Genomic DNA, 17,694 nt, shown 5'->3' on the forward strand with positions numbered 1-17,694 from the left:
TGCACAAACAGATTGGAGGTATTGCCTCCTTTTGTTTTCACTTTTCTGGAACATGCCTTGCAGATTGGATACTCGTCATCAACAACCTGCCCCTGTTGATTTTTGGGAAATCCAAAGAAGCGACCCCAGATTGGAGACTTAATTCTTGCTCTAGGTGGAGGGTAGAGATCTCCAGAATATTCCATCAGGTTTTCAAGTTGAATGATTAGGTGAGCAGAGGAAATCTTAAGAAGATATCTGCTCCAGTGATCACAGAAGAAACCTCACCGAGAGAATTCTTTTAATGATTGCAAAAGTGTGATGTATGACCATTAACCTGGAAGAGAAGATCGACTTTAATGCAAACAATTCAATTTATTCGTACCAAGGCAGCGCATGGGAGACAACTATGCGTGGTGTTGTGGTAGATTATTTGCAGTCCAAATGTACGTAAAACTATTATCTAACGATTCAGGTAGTTTAGTTTGCCTCAGCAATTAAGGGAAAAAAATTATTTGGGGAAGAGCGGCGCACTACGGGCAAATGAGCAGAACGTCTCGTTTTAGTGTTTGCGTATTCTGTGCAAAAATCTACAATATTTGCGGAGGGACTGTGTGAAGGCTGCTTTAAATCTCACTTGCAATACGACTCACTGAGCTAAAGAATATTAATCATGGCAGTTAATTGAATTTTCCGACAACGATTTGCTCTAAGAAATTTCTGAGAAAGATCAGTGCAACAATTTGCATTTGTAAAACCTAGCACGTGAAGTTACTTACCGCAAACTCCCCACCCTTGGATCGTGGTCGTTCCCAACAGTTAGCTCGCTTACTAACGATTCTGCACCAAGCCTCAGTCTCCGGTCACTATGGTAACGTGCGCAAATTATTATTTCTCGACAAACACCAGTCTGCGTCAAAACGAGTTTTCTCAAAAAAACAACAAAATAAAGAATTTGCTCAGTAAATAAATGTCTATCCCTCTCTTTTTGCTGTCCGTTGCGTTTACTCACGTGCGAAATTGTGCAAGGTTTGGAAGAGTGTTGGGCTGGAAGTTACGCTCTTTGCGTGGGGAAATATGACGTACAGTACGTGCAAAACCTCCAAATTAAATAAATCAAATCAGTGCACAATTTAACGTATTTAGTAATGATCCACGAACCTAGTAATGCGGTGGCTCTAATCGTAAATTTCTTCACTCCAGGTCGGAGGCATTTAGTCGACTATTTGCACTTGGACATGCCCAGGGCGAGGTGATGCAAAATGTCTGTGAGAGCGTCCCTTGTAAAACAGCGTGAATTTTCTGCTCACACAAGTCTCGAGAGCAGAAGCGCCTCTATCCTGTGCGTAGGCATTTCGCTAACAGCAGGTGCTGCCAGAGAGCCTAACTCAAGGATCCTCCTGCTTCATTTCCAACGAAGAAGATGTAAGCACGCAAAAAGCTTTAGATGTTCCATCAGTTCGTTTGTACCTCACGACTGTCCTCTCCCGTTTACATTCTCATTTTCATTTATTTGTTTCGATAGATAGACTCCAAAAACCGGACAGCATCATTTGTCCTACGTTTATTGTGGGTTTTTTTTTCACAAAACACCCTTTTCTCAGTGCGCTTTGCTGACCCCTGCTGTAAGATTTCAGGTTCCTCCCAACATGGCTTCCACACTAAGTCATGAATGGAGGGCTATATGCGAGAAATTTCGCCATGCGCAGGATCTCTCGGAAATTGAGTCAAAAAAGGATCCAGAAACTGACCCTTATCGCTCAAAATACAATGCGAGAGAGTTACTTAAAGAAATATGCAGTTCCTTAAAGAACTTTGATGTGGAGGAGGGGGAGGACCAGGATAACGAGGCCGATTATCAGTCCGAACAGAATTTAGATGGATGCAAAGGGTACGGATCCAGGGTAGACCACCCCGGAGATTATGCCGCCGGGCTGAAGCTTTGCAGACTCGGGGTAATCGAGTACTACCTGGGCGTGAACCATATTGAGACTGAGGAGCTCTCAGCTGGCGAGGAGCATTTGATGAGTTGCATGAGATTGCTGGAAAAGTGTGCCATAGCGCAGGAGAGCGTGTCGCTGTTTATACAGGCCCGGGTAAAAAATCGGTCTTGCACTTAATTCGTCTATTATGTGTCAAGTTATTGTTTGACAAGCCATGATTTGGTTTAACGTTATTTAATTATTCAGCCGAGTAAGTGGTAATGACAAGATTCTTACTCTGACTTAACTGTTGTTGTCTGTGGCAGAATCAGCTCGGAATTCTGTGGGCTGGCCGAGATGAAATTGAGAAAGCTCAAGGATTTTTGGAGACAGCAGAAGCAATCTATACTCGCTATATGAAAGAGGTGAAACTGGTGTCTTTATTTTCGTTTTGGAAGTTTCTTCTCTTCATAATTTCATATCTCAGTGAGACAATATGTGATGGTGGTGGAATCTCATCAACGCGGTTAACTGTCAGCGCGTCGGGAGAGAGCTGCGGAGTGTCCGTGTTTAGGCTATAGAGAGGCTGAAACACCTGAGTGTCATAAACTTAATCTGACTTTACCCAGCGGTTTGATCAAAATTCAAGCATATATAACAGCATTCATTAGACTACATTTTAGGCGACGTTGTCCTTTAACGTCACAGTGACGCAATGCTTATTGAAATTCACATTCAGTTTGCTATAACGCAAAAACGGTACATGACAATGAAATTATTTTCCTCTTTTCTGGTTATTGTGATCAGTTAATCTGATTTGACGCAGTGGTGTTTCAATGCCAAGGTGTTTCTCTGTAAGCTTTATTATCAGTTTTAGCCTTCAATCTAGTGGATGTTTTTTAAAGTTAAAAATTATGGAGTAGGTACTATAGTAGTGTGCTATCGTAGCTCACATCTGACGTAAGAGTCATTCTGCACTCATTACAGATGTAGTGTGAAGACTGTTCTGAACCATCATTGATATATTGTAGTTAATGTAGTATGAATATGTCTTGCTCTGTGTCACAGGATGGACACCCACCTATGGATCTGGTGGAGTTCTTTGTGTCAGAGGAGGACATGTTACCCCAACAGGAGAGGACAAAGAGGTGAGCAGTGGGTCCTGCTGACACAGTGACCTAACTGAATATGGCATCAGTCAGTGTCTGTATTCTCATTTTGTACACATCCCTCTAGAACAGGGTTGGGCAAATCCAGTCCTGGAGGGCCGGTGTCCTGCCGTTTTTTGTTTTCACCTCTTAGCTACCTGTTGATTTTCACCTTGAAAACAGGTGTGCACGCTCTCCAGCCAATCACAGATTGTATTTAGTTGGTCAACAAGAAAAACAGCAGGACCATGGCCCTCCAGGACCAGATTTGCCCACCCCTGCTCTAGAATATTCTTCCCTGCTCATTCTAGCCACACAGTCTCCTGTATAACTGAGCTCTTTTTCCTCTGACAGGTTTGAAATGGCTTATACCCATACACTCTACTACCTGGCTCAGGTTTACAAGAACCTTAAGCAGTTTGAGAGAGCGGCACAGTACTGCCACAGTACACTGCAGAGACAACTCAAATTCAAACCACTTTGATCCTCTTGAGTGAGGGCAATTAATGCAGCTACTCTGTCCCAGTATTACATCACAAGGTACGTCACAAATTACATCACAAAGTCTACTGTAAAATCAGCGCTTTCTCTTAGCCCAGTTTTTCATATGCTTCTTTCACTGTCTGTCTGTTTACAAAGTTTAGGATCATAAATGCCTTGGTTGCATTTTTGACATTCTGGTTAAGGTCTCACATGGTCTGTGTGTATTAATCTGAATGATGCCTTTAAGCAAATGTATTTCACAGAATGCAGTTTATTTTTTCCAGTGAACTGCAGCCCTTTTTATATGAATACACTTCATATATGAACATTCTTGTATAGTTAATGAACCATTCAGTGTTTTTTCGGTTTCTTTTGTTTTTCTTTCTTTTGGCCGTGATCATTGCAAAGGTGAAGGATTATAGACCTTAGATGTAGGTGTTTCATTGATCTGCATTGATCCTTACTTAGCGTTCATTGCCATTTTCATGCTGATTTGGAGTTGTATTACGCTGCGATCTGCCTGTTGGTCCACAAGTTAACTGTTTGATTCTTTCCACTCGCCAGTCACATCCTCTAAGTAAGACACTGTTTTCACTTGATTTTATCCCATTTTGTCCCACCATTCTCAGTGAACCCTACATACTGTTATGAGTGAAAACGCCAGCAGTTATGTATCTTGGTTATACGATTTTGGAGAGTTCTGTTTCTCTTTTCACCCTTAACACTCTTATCATCCCACCCAGTGGAACTGGGGCAGAATAATTAAAGTGTGTCAGGTTGGTGCTGATTTTGTGTGTAAAAGCTCTTAGAGCCCACAGTGAGGAGTGTGTAGTGTGTTCACTTACTAACACACACTGTTGGAGGAGTGGGAATGTCAATGTCTAAAAGAAATATGTTAAGTTATCTTTCAAAATATTCTCCTCCACAGAGAGTTACCCTCATGGTAAATGAATGAAAACATCTTTAGTGACATTCCTTATGTGTCCTTCATGTGATAGAATGCACAGAGTCTCAAAATGATCATATTTAAAATAAGAAGCTAGGCATCCATAGTGATTTCATAGATCCTTTTATTCTTGTGACTCCCTGTTCACCCACTTTCCTTTAAATCCTACATCGCAGTTGTATTTTAGCTTGTTTGGTTGTTTGTTTGGTTGTTTGTTTGTTTGACAGATGCGGTATATGGAGGGGCGGCATTGTCTGGCTGCAGCCAGTGTGATTGCTGGCTTGGCAGGAGAGGTTCCGTCTGAAGCTGCTGCCAGGGAATGTGAGTATGATTTTCCACTGTGGCCTTTTTAGAGATGCTTTAAGACATTTATGTCTTATTCTGTGATTGTCTATTTCCTTTTCCATGCGGTATTACTTAGCATGTTTCATTTTTAATACTTTCCTCAAATAACAAATTTTTGACCATGGGTTGTGTGTGTAATGAATAAACAGTGTCCACGTGTGTGTCTGTTGAAAGGCGAGGTGGAGTGCGTAGAAGCCTGTGAACAGTTGCGGCAGAAACGAGCTGAGATTGCTCGCTGCTGGATCAAATACTGCCTTAATCTCTTACAAGACGCCAAAAAACGCCTTGAGGTAATTCACGTGTCATGAGTGACATTAATAGTGACATGACTGTTTTTCTCTGACAGAATTCTTATTGCATCCTCTTCCATTTTCATTAAGCAAGTAATTGCATGAGACTGAAATTACATTCTTCAGTATTTCAAACTAGATGTGAATGAACTGTGTGTTGTCTCTCTTGTGCACAGGACAACATCGGTGAGCTGGACCTGGATCGGCGGGACGAGCTGAAGAGAGCTCAGCGTGAGGAGGAGGAAGAGAAGGAAAGAGGGAGGAAGAGCGCAGTTCTTTTTGACTCCTGCGATACGTTTGACTTGATCTGTGCCCTGGAGGAGAAGGTCAGCTGTGCCTTTCCGTTGGACTTTGAGGAAGCACGTGCCATCTTCCTGGTGGGCCAGGGCTATGTGACTCAGGCCAAGGAATACTTTGAGATGGATGGTCATGTGACCGACCACATCGAGATCGTGCAGGACCACAGCGCTCTGTTCAAAGTCCTGTCTTTTTTCGAAGAGGACCTGGAGCGCCGCTGCAAGATGCACAAACGGCGTTGTGGACATGCTGGAGCCCATCCTGTAAGGACCTTAATGCCCAGTACTACCTGCTCATCTGCCGACAGCTCCAGTTTGAGCTTGGCTGAGACTTACTACGAGATGATGGATCTGAAACTGCGCCGTTGCCAACAAGCAGGATGAGCTGGACATGCACACCATTAAGAAGTTCAACCACTTGTGCTCTTCATCAATCAAGTACTACCAGATGTTTCTGGACTCCGTCCGCTCACCCGAAGGTAAATTTCCTGAGAAACTGGAGGACGATCTTCTGAGACCAGCGCTGGTGGCTAAGTTCCGTGTTGCTCGTCTTCAGTCCAAGCTCATCTCCTCCTGCTTGGCGACCCAGCTGGAGAACCTCAGCCGATCACTGGAGGCCTATAAGTTTGTGGTGGAGTATTGTGAGGAGCACCCGGAGGCTAAGAAGGTTGTGGAGACTGAGCTGGAGCTGAGTGAGGAGATGATCTCCTTATACCCCTGAAAATCAACCGAATTAGATCCAAAATGGCTTCCGCTAACTGACAAGAGAGGAAGTCATTCAACGTGGCTTGTCTAGCTCTGTCTGATTGTGTGTGACTTTTCACTCACTGATTCCCTGTTTGAGCTTGAATCTGTTTGTGGGCGATATACTGACCCTGGATCAGATGTTTAAGAAGAGTTGTGTTCTTTGAAAAGTAAACGTCAGCTTAGCCTAGCCTGGGATATGGTGCAGCTAATGCATTCAAAGCTTTAAATAAACACAAATGAATTCGCTAAAAATCGCATGGCCTACACCATGACTGAAATTATGCCTTTGTTTCCAATGCTAATGCTGTTCTCCCTGTCAAGCTGGTGATGAAATTGTATTTTATGTATGTAGAAACATTAGAATGAAGTATTATTAATGTTTATAACACAACCATAATTATACCTGTTTACCTGCAATAAAAAAAAGTTCAACCTTTAACTTTTTAGAACTTTTCTTGTCTCTAAGGATTCACTGGCCAAAAAAGTGGAATGAGACGAGGGCATGCTGATGATTTATATTCCAAAACCACAGCGGTTTATTAATGTACACTTCAGATCACCTTTCTTTAAAAGCTCTCTCAAACCTTCAGTTTATACATTAATGAATAAAAACCTTGCCGATGATGTGCTACAGACTGGTTTTTAATGCACTTAGTGAAGGAACTGCTGAGAGTAATGACAGAATTAACCAATTGGTTTTCTTAGGTGGTGTTACATAAGTGGACAGATGGGGGCGCTGTAAGTCATCTCAGTGAAGACAGTCAGACTTGGTGCAATGTCTGGCATGGGCCATGAAAACGTTTTGTAACGCACACTGACTGAAAATGACTCAAGTGTTTAGCAGAGCACTTGACTCAGGGTCATAGACAACATGTGTCTCATCTTCTTATGATGAATTTAGGAGATGTGACTGGAGTGCTTATCTAGATGGGCCGTTTCTGTGGAAAGTACCAGAGTTCCTGTGAAAGCAAGTAATCTCTCCCTGTGGTTTTGTTTCATCAGTGCTGTGGCCAGAGTGTGTGTCATGAGATCATTATTAATATTTGAAGGTTGATCAAACTCATCAGATTTCACTCTATTGAGTAGCCTTTTCAGTAGGAATATTCTTTTGTTTCATTTCGAGAACTGTCACTTTCAGAGTAAAAAACTTCCCAAATTTTCTCACATCTTGATGGTAAGGGAAAGAAACGGGATTGGTCATCATCGTCCTCCTCCAGTGACACCCATCAATAATCCAGTATCAATGAGTTTTGACAGTAAAACTGTGGATATACGACGTGTGGATTTAACGACAAATATTGGTCATGGGAAAGATCCACTGGCACACATAAATAGCTGTGACTTAGCACTTACTCTGTAAAATGAAGAAGTGTTCCATTTAGTTTATTGTTTGTCTCAACTTTTTAGTTGTCATATTTTTTTGTGTGCTACTATAGAAAACATCACCTTTACATGTTATATGTATATGAAAAAGTGTCATATTGTACAAAAGTTATCTCTCTCTGACTGGTCCGACTGGTCTGGTCCAGACTGGTCTCCTGTGGGCCAATCTGCGGAGACCTCTCCACACAAAGATGGTGAAATTCTTACAGGACAGTTAAGCCACAAATAACAGCCTAATATGATTACATCCAGCTTCCCTCTTTAAAGATTTCAGCAATACACTTTGCCACCTGACTCTGACTGAAACTGTCGAGATGACAAGGTGTCAAGAATTGCCATGAATGTTTTTGATCATCCTCTAATAGCGCCGTCATTCATTTCTCATCGTTCAATCAATCCACCTGGTTTACAGTAATTATCATTTGTTGGCATATGACAATGTCATCTATGTTACCCATTAAAGTGTAAGGCTTCCACGAATGATGCCAAGAATCCAGAAATGCAAGCAGAAATCCCTCTACACACAGAGCGAGGAACACAAGGCCAAGTCTGTGTTCCCTGAACCCTCCTGAAGTGTCAGATACATCATGGTGTTAGTACATAAAGACTTCATGAGCTGTAACTGAGGCTAGGAGGGATTCCTCATGAACTGCTAGAGCTTTATTGAGTCAGTTGTGCTTTACTATCTCAGCAGTCATTGATATACTTCTGGTGTCTAGCTTAAGGAGGTGAATATGGTATATTTTCACGTGACTGGTCATCCGGTCATCCTTCCACACTGGTCTGATTGTGAGCTTTTCTACCAGTTGTTTGAACTTGGGGCAGCGTAGAAAAATAGTCTGATACTTTAACTACAGAGATGCATACATATATATTATATATTATATAGCTATCTATAACAGCCATAATGTGAAGGGAGTATCATACCACAGGGCCTCAGACTTTGCACAGAGGACTAGGGATAAAATGTGTTAAATAACCAGTATTTTCTGTGCGATATCTCTGTCTCCCAGTATAGCAGAGACGATGGCCCAGCTGGTGTTTATGAGAGTCTTCTCAGTGTAATTTACAGAGGCAATGGTAGTCTCTAATTTCGTGTGGCGGAGTTCCCACTGCTGAGAGGTTTATTCTCGCTGACGGTGATTTTGGGCTTGACAGACACATTACATACAGATCCTCAAGAGCACAAACACCAACAGAATCTAACAAAAACACACAACCCTTCTTCCCTCACTCAGACCCCACTTCAGCACTCCAGGTCTGACTCCAAACCACATGGACGTCTCATCGCCTTCCAGACGGGTTTCTCCAATCTGCTTAGAAATGCTGCCAATCAAGTGTGTCTGCAGTGAAAGTACTACTCACCCAATACAGAAGGTATCAGCATATTCCAATTATGCTGCAAACAGTGGAATGTTCCAAAAAAAAAGAAGAGAGTCAAAATAGGTTTCAAATTTGGAGCGGTCCAAGCACTACGTCCTCCCGAATGAGTCAGTTTTTCACAGTACGCTGACCTGTGGGTAATGTTTAACAGTACACCGACCTATGGGTAATGTTTAACAGTACACCGACCTATGGGTAATGTTTAACAGTACACCAACCTATGGGTAATGTTTAACAGTACACTGACCTATTAGTAATGTTTAATAGTACACCGACCTATGGGTAATGTTTAACAGTACACTGACCTATTAGTAATGTTTAATAGTACACCGACCTATGGGTAATGTTTAACAGTACACCAACCTATGGGTAATGTTTAACAGTACACCGACCTATTAGTAATGTTTAATAGTACACCGACCTATGGGTAATGTTTAACAGTACACTGACCTATTAGTAATGTTTAACAGTACACCAACCTATGGGTAATGTTTAACAGTACACTGACCTATTAGTAATGTTTAATAGTACACTGAGCTATGGGTAATGTTTAAGAGTACTGACCTATTAGTAATGTTTAATAGTACACTGAGCTATGGGTAATGTTTAACAGTTAGTCTGAGACATGATGGAGGCATAGTGAGCCATGAAGCTACAGTTGCTGATGTATTAACAGTGTCTGAGTGGCAATACGTGCTTGCTTCATAAAGGACAGGAAATTTCACCAAAAACACTCTTGCTTGTGGGTGAATATGAGCACTGGACTGTGTGCCATGGAAGTATGTCTGATGCAAGTAGTATTACAGAGAAACTGCAGACACTTGTATAACAGACCATTGGCCTCTGTTCACATTATTTTGTGTTGTCTTTAAATACTCTGTACCCTCTACAAATAGTATCAACAACAGACCATGCTAACAAATGGCAATTCATATTTGCCTTCTATTTCTCTTTAATTTTACTGAGAACCCAGTACAAATGCTTTAACAAACATACAGATATTTTTTGGTCTAATCTGAATGTATTTTGTATCTTGCCATTTCACATTGCATCGTCTGTGTGCCATAGGGAGATATGAATATTCATTTCCGCCACATGACTGTTCTAGGAATTTCATTGGCATGAAGCCTCTCTGTTTCAACCAGTGCGCTGTCAACATTTTTAATTTTTGAGTAAAATGATAAAAGGTACATGAATGCTGATAAAAAGAATTAACATCTGTGGGCTACCTTTATGGACACACAGTCTTTTTTTAGCCTAACACTGATCTTAGAAACTTTTTGTGTACTCTAAATGTCAACATAAGAAGTTTTCAGAATAAAAGATGGGTGTTGGAGAGCCAATATGACTTTCTTGGTATTGTGAAAGTTGAAAAAAGCCTAAGCGTTCAATGACTCTTAAAATGTTGATCACTTTCCCGTCTTGATTTGTTTTCCCTGAGTAGAGTTGAATGCCTCTTTATAGTTATGACATTGTCATTTCCTGTGGGTAGATTAGAACAACCGATAGAACCACTTCCTGTAATTTATTTCAGCTCTATTTCAGCTGGAAACAAGTGTCGATGCACTGAATGCATAAACGAGGCTCCAGTGCTATTGTTCAAATAGAACCAATTGCCGCACAGTATTGCATGTTTTCCTAACAGGAATAATTACATTTCTTAGAGGATGAAACTGTTTAAAATAAGTTCTTTTTTAAATTAAGAGAAAATTGAAAAAATGCAGCTATCAGACAAAACTCTAAAGCCAAGCATTTCCAGAAAAAAACATGTTTCATTAATGAATTAATGCTGTGTGTTTGACCTGAACATCAGCGCTGCCTTCCAGTGGTTCACACCAAAACCTTTTACTGGAAATGTGTTAGTTCTTGTTTCCCCCAATGCCTTACTCACTCATTTTCATCTAGGCCAAATATGGGGGTCAAACTCAAGCATCATAAGGGCAAGGTGAAAATGGGCTTAAAGCAAAATGCAGTGAACCTGAGTGAGCCTCCATAAACTTGCACTTTCGGCAAGTGAGAATTGTAAATGATTGTTTTCTGCAGACTGCAAGCCAAGCCAAGGAAGCATTTTTGAGGTCACAGTACCATTTTGAGCGCTGACTGGAGTCTTAAAATCGGCAGGGTGAAAGTGAGACCATGACAGAGTTTAAGTGTCCATTAAACAGTTATGTAAGATTCATTTCACTTTAAAAAAAAAAGAAACAAATCAAATTAAAAAACAAAAACGTGCCCATTCTATGTTGAATTCTATGTACACTGTCAGAGTGGAGCAGACAAGTCCAAATTTTGGGCAAGATCTTTGGACCTCCTCAAAACTTTGGCTTCAGTCCCTTCTTTGCCAAATAAAGAATGGAGAGTGCTCAGGCAAAAGGATAGAACAGTAAATAAATAAATCAGAATGACCAATCCGTAAAAACAGTTTCTCAGAAACTTTGACTACACAGTAAAAAAAAGACATATCTGAGCTAAATTTTACAGAAAAAAAAACTTTTCAATGAACATACATAGACCTTACTCTGTGCTCAGAGTCTGAAGATGTCCTGATGTTTGATGAGCTCAAATATACTTACGGTCATTAACGGAATAATAGAGCTAATATAGGTTAATTCAGTTGCTTTTGCCTGTGCTAAGCCTAATTATTAAAATAAAACTGTAGCCTATTGATGAAACTCACGGACATCCCCCGGCAGCCCATTACGACACCTGTGGAAATGAGGGAGACGACACTATATCTGCTGCCCGTGCCACAGCCTCATGCGGCGAGCAGCGCACTTAACGCCAGCTGTCGTGCCCGTACCATTCACTGAATACATGTATATGAATATACAATTTACAGCTGTGTGGAAAAGTACATTTATGTTACTTGACTGAGGACCCCAGTCTCTCAGAGCATAATGGTTTCACACTATTTCCTTTGTGTTGTCACATATTCAACATTTACCTACTAACCTTTGAAACGATAGTCTAACTGACCTTGTTAAATCAGAGTGTGGAACATCATTTAAAATTTCATCTTAGTTCTCAGCTTGCTACCCTCCCCATCCTTTGTAAAGAAGTGAGGTGACTATTCGGCACAAACTGGGGATTTGGAGCTGAAAGAACGCAGTATTAATTGGCCCCATATACGTCCAAGCACGGGCAGTGTAGCTACTTGACTCTTGCTTGCAATGAAATTAATCACTGTCCACTTTATATTAAAAATACATTTATGGACGAAGAGGTCAGCGCTCCGCTTGCTTTGCTTTGATAGACTTTTTGACCACGCAATCTCCCCACAACCAAGGAAGCAGAACATTACGTGGTACGTATGAACTTTCCGCAGCGTATATAAAATCTATTGCCAAAGTAAGACGCTGTAGTCTGATTTCAGGAAACAATGACGCATACGTGGGCAGGGTCTTCAGGGTAGTATTGTACAGCGCAAATAATTTCACTTTAGTCTCTCTTGACGTCCTTTCTTCGTTAACTGTAATTTAAGAAGAAATCGATTATGGGTATTTGCTATAAAATATGCGCCGTGCTGGCGATTATATGCCTCCTTGAAAACCACACACTCGGTAAGTTTCTATAGACAATCATTTTGACTTAGAGGATTCTACTAAAAGTTCAGATGGCTCAGTATATTTATTAACAAGTTACGGATTTTCACAGAAGTTTACGAATCTTTCGTGGTACAAAAATGAAAACAGATAGCGCGGTAATTTAAAAAGTGAAATGTAATCTAATAGTTTTTGGGTGTGCCTCTGAGAATAGCTCACATTGAGGTAGGAAAGGAAGTACAGGTAATAAAACCTTAGAAATATAGGCATCTCGATGGAAATCTTAACTACTTTTTTATCTTTAATGTGATAAGTCCTCCGGTATTAGGCTGAACATCCTTTAACTTAACTCATGCCGCTGCCTATAAATACCGTTACATTTATGATATGATAATGGCTAGAATTACCCGACTGCTATTGTCGTGTTTTTGACAATGAAGTATGGCGAACAGTTACATAATTCACTAAATAACAGCATTACGGCGGACAGTTGTTTTATAGTGCAGTAGTTTTACGAAATTATCCCACTTTTTCTTATGTCGCCCGAATAATTTTACGATGTAAACAGTGTGTGAAAAGTAACTGGTAACAGCCATCGGATCTCGCTCATCCCCAGTGTGTCGAGTACTTCAAGTGAATTGAGTCCATTTCGGTTTTTTGGATACAGGGGCTCCAACTAAGGGCAGGTATATGTGGGTGAAATGCAAGCCTGAGGGGAAGGACCCAAATTGCCATACACAGAAGGGTCCATGGATGAATTTGCCCGGGCCACAAGACCGCCTCCCTGCGTCAGCTACAAAGACAATGTGAGTAGCCGTTCTTTTTGACTGTAGGGATGCGGTAACACGTTGAAGGAGGATAGGTTTATCTGTATGGTGAGAAAGCCTGAGGTGTAATCCCTGTGGTGGTGACAAAGTCTGTGTCCCAGTAATGACGTCTCTGTGCAACCAACGTGCAAACTAAAGCAATGTAGTGTGTGTCACATACGCGTAGGATCAAGTTTGACTCTGTGTTCACTCAGCCAAGAAACAAAGCTTTGATGCTTTAGTAATTGTTTTGATTAGGCCAGCAGATTACATTAACAGTACTGCACAAAGCTGGACCGGTATTTAGAAGATTATATCTATGTATTACCTAAAGTAACCTCACCACAAGTTTAATGTTTCTATAACGCTATGACGCCTGTGTCGAAGACAGGTAGGCTATATATCTATGTGTACGTATCTCCAGTGCACGCCGGAAAGAACATGACGACATGAACTCTCCTTTCTGTGAAATCCCAGAGACCTTGAAAGTAATTAGTCATCATTTGTCTTTCCTCCGAAAAAAAACTTTATAGAGTCGAAAAAGGAGAGGCATTCTTTCATCTTTTTACTTTCTTTCTGTCTTGTGTTTTTTATGCATACTTTCAGTTCTTGCTAAGATGATCACAGTGAAATGATTTCAATGTCATAATGTGTAAAGTTAGATTAACATCATTGTGTTGGCACACGGAGGGACATCCAGTCAGTACTAAACACTGCCCTTGTACAGGAAGTCTCACAGAGCTGAGCACACAGCTTCTTCCTCAGCGGTTAACTGCTCACATGTGTCTGTCAGAAACACAAAGATGGGCATGACCAGAATTTATATTTCAGAATTTTTTATTCGTTTCGTTTTCTTATGTACTTTTTTTTAATTTGTGCTTTGCATGTTCTAATATATATATATATATATATATATATATATATATATATATATATATATTTGTGTGTGTGTGTGTGTGTCATTTCAACCACACAGCATCTATCACATTCATCCATCTGTTCTCTTAACTTCTCATCAGCCAAGAACCATCGCCCTCCACTTTGGCCTTACTTTGGTTTGAAACTGTCTTTCAGATGTAATTGTTTGTTAAACATATCTTTTGTAGATGATCTTTTGAATTGTATATATTGAGAGCTTATTAAGCAATTGGTTCTGTTTTATAATCTGTTTTTATCATACTGATGATTGGAGTCATCTCCTCAGTGAAGCATGCTAGTTCACAGCCTGGTATTGGCCCAGTTTTTAGCCTGTCTCACATGAGTGCAGGGGCGTCATGAACACACAGTGGGCTATAACATAGTGTAGGTTTTGTCTGCGGTTTGTGTGGATTTCACACATTTTCAAGTCATGGACCATGAATTTGTCACCATACCCACTGCATTTTGATGTGACATCAATTAAAACTCTGCTAACTTATTGTTTACAAAATGGGATGTTCCCTGGTCCTATATCAGTTCCAGCCTGTTTGTCAGAGGGTAAATAAACATTTAGAAACCATATAGCTACAAATATGAGGCTGCCATAAAATTTAGCACAAACTTAGCTGGGTGCCTAATCAAGTATTAAAAATCCTAAAAGTCCTCTCTTTAGTCATTAAATGTTTATTGGATCTCTGTAACAACTTTCCTGGCAACTAACCCTAAAGAACTATGACCCCTTCAAATATTTTTGTTTTTGGCCTTGTTGCTCTTCACCTCTCTTTTGTGTTGTTTTACAGTAAATTGCTTAAGAAGGAATGCCACGCTACCCTCCCAGCACATTGCATTCCCAGTCTTGCCCTTATAACTTTAGCAGAGTGTTGTTTTTCGGTATCGTGCTATGGTTCTTGCACTGCTCTCAGTTTTACTCAAATACATTCTTGCAACAAAGAATGGGGAAGGGGTGGGTGGGGGAAGCATTCCCAGTGGCTTGAAAAAAAGGCAGGAAGGACCCAAAGGATGTCTGCTCAGCTCTTGGAATGGCCTTGCGGTCTCTGTTTTTTCTCTCCTCCAGAGTTCCAGTGGAGTCCAGTGAGGTAGCCTCCGAGGAGGTGGAGCTCTCAGGTGATGGCTCAGGCGGCGGTAGCATCATCCCTGTGCTTCCTGAGCTGGGCTCCGGAGACCAGTGGATGGCCGACACTCAAGACCAGGTGGAATATCAGGCTGAGGTGCCAGTGTCTGCCCATCTCGGGGAGGAGAGCAGCGGTGACTTTGACTACTCCAACTACATCTTCCCTGAAAAAGTGAAGGCCAACGGACCCAGCACAGAGGAGCTGAAGGAGGAAAACATGCTACTGTAGGCATCTGGGATGCACCATCTGTGTTTTACATGTTTGTCTGCTCTGAGGAGCTTTTTTCCTCCCTTTCAAGGATGCTCAGCTTAAAAAGCTTTTGACTTTGCTTTTCATTTGATATTATTCCATTTGAATGTTTTTAAAATGTATCAGTGGACTATCCCTCCCTGTGCTGTGGTATGTATGTTCATTTTTTCACAATTTGGTCTTAAAAAAGAAAAACAACATGGGAAAATGGAGAGTGTAAGAATTGTCACAGTCAAACTGAAAACAGTCTTTGCCCTTAAACAGTCTTTTGCGGGCTTTATGTCAGGAGGCTAAACTATGCAGCACTAATCAAAATGCGTGAGGCATTATGTGTGAATTTCATATTTAAAGAAGAAATGTTAGTGCTATTGTTTAAGTCTGCTTCATGCATGTCTTCTTCTTATAAACAGATCACCTTCTATAAATGACTTATGGTTGAACTCTGATTAAGTCTGACTTTTTCATACAGATTCTATTTTATTAAAGATTGTATTTTATTGTACCAAAAGGACATCCAAGACAAAGAGCATTTACCAAATAAATCAGTATTGACACCTCACAGTAAATGGAGCTGTATTTCAAATAAACTTTAAAATGAATTAAAGGCTCTCTCTTTCCACTTACTTCACTTGTTTTTGTCTTATATGATCATCTAAATAAATGAGATGTCAGGATGGCTTATTTTAAATTTACAGGCTTTGATTTAAAAAAAAATACTTAAAAATACAACATTAATTATTATTTATAATTTATGTAACTTCTGTTCTTTGCCTCTTTGTACATGTAGACAATTTTTAGATTCTTTTCTGTATTTTCATTGCAGTGGTTTTGAGCATTCGTCAGGTGATTTGTTCAATTCCAACAAGGCCTCACATATACCACAGCTTTCTGTTTACATTCAGACATTCACAGCTTTTCAGGCTCTTTATGTCATAACCTCATGCTGTTTTTGTTTTGTTTTTTTTTACTAAATTGCACACACTGTATCAGTTGTTGTTTTTCATGGTTGTGTTTTTGTCTCTGACTTTGCTCTCATGGGAGTCAGAGGAGTTTCTTCAGACCCTTTTATCAGACAGAACAGACAGCATAGTAACAAGGCAGGACAAATGCAGCCAAAAATAACACCATGATAGGAGTCTCTGTTTTAGTTTACATTTCTACAGGCCCAACAACTCTAACACAAATAACATTTCCCTGTCTCAAGGCAACATTCTCCTTTATCCAAGACTCAAAAAGTTTCAAAATCATTTAACAAGTTAGCTATACCGATTTCAGACATAACACAGATACATCCTGTGCCGCTATTAGAAAAACTAGCTACTGTGTTGAGTATGTGTTCCAGTTATAGGCTGATCACCCTCTTCTGTGGTATGATGTGCGAGTTGCGGGATGAGTCAAACATTCTGCTCCACAGCTCAAGTGGAGGTTGTCTTTAAGGTGAACTCCAGTTCCCCCTACAGCATTCACATCTCTGACACACCCCTCAGCACTGGGATGCCTGTCACTTCCAGTGATGGAGAGCCTTCTGATTCTTCAGCAAGAAAATTTCAACTACATGACATGTGAGAGTAATTTTCTTCTTACTCTAAAGAAGTGTAGGCCTCTCACTGTTTTCTTAAACTTCCTGTTCTATCTGGGTGTTATCGCAAGTTCTTGCTGAATGTCACTAGCGGGTTTCCTCTGCTCACAGTATCTCATGACCTGTTTTGTTTAAGTCATAGGAAAATGTGTGGTGTGTTTGTTAAGCTGGTCCTGTCAGTAACAGATAGCTTTACTTGTTGCATTTTAAAGAAAAGCATAGGATCTACCATTTTTTTCATCAGTTCAAATGGCAGTGTTTAAGGGTATTTATGGACACTCTCACAAAAGTGCACATAAACTTTCATTACATGAGATGAATGTTTAAGATACATAGATGTATAACAACACTTCTACAAATTCCCAGTTTAAAGAGAGTTATCTTGATGAGTAACAGTCTGTAAGTCATACATCCTACTATATTATTTATTCAGTTCATTCAGCACACTCTCATCCAGCCACTCACAAAAGTACCACAGGTTTCAGTGTGTGTCAGTACTCTTAGAAAGCAGATTTGAAAGCTCAGTTTTACACAATTAAAAATGAGCA

General features: G+C 40.4%; 2 protein-coding genes across 2 annotated transcripts; both read left to right on the forward strand.

The window, feature by feature from the left end:
* Positions 1 to 1,628: 1,628 nt before the first annotated feature.
* Positions 1,629 to 6,475, forward strand: kifbp (kinesin family binding protein). The gene is given in 12 exon segments (XM_030771556.1): positions 1,629 to 2,075; positions 2,228 to 2,326; positions 2,970 to 3,049; positions 3,404 to 3,593; positions 4,706 to 4,799; positions 4,998 to 5,113; positions 5,290 to 5,649; positions 5,651 to 5,671; positions 5,673 to 5,729; positions 5,731 to 5,769; positions 5,771 to 6,113; positions 6,116 to 6,475. Coding segments are annotated over 12 exon segments (1,902 nt in total). The 3' UTR covers positions 6,172 to 6,475.
* A 5,881-nt stretch (positions 6,476 to 12,356) lies between these two features.
* On the forward strand, positions 12,357 to 16,129 carry srgn (serglycin). The gene is made up of 3 exons (XM_030771886.1): positions 12,357 to 12,479; positions 13,129 to 13,267; positions 15,261 to 16,129. Exons 1-3 carry the CDS (start codon positions 12,413 to 12,415, stop codon positions 15,544 to 15,546), a joined length of 492 nt encoding a protein of 163 aa, XP_030627746.1. The 5' UTR covers positions 12,357 to 12,412; the 3' UTR covers positions 15,547 to 16,129.
* Positions 16,130 to 17,694: the final 1,565 nt, after the last annotated feature.

Source organism: Chanos chanos, chromosome 4 (genome assembly GCF_902362185.1).
Source record: "Chanos chanos chromosome 4, fChaCha1.1, whole genome shotgun sequence".
Lineage (NCBI taxonomy): Eukaryota > Metazoa > Chordata > Actinopteri > Gonorynchiformes > Chanidae > Chanos > Chanos chanos.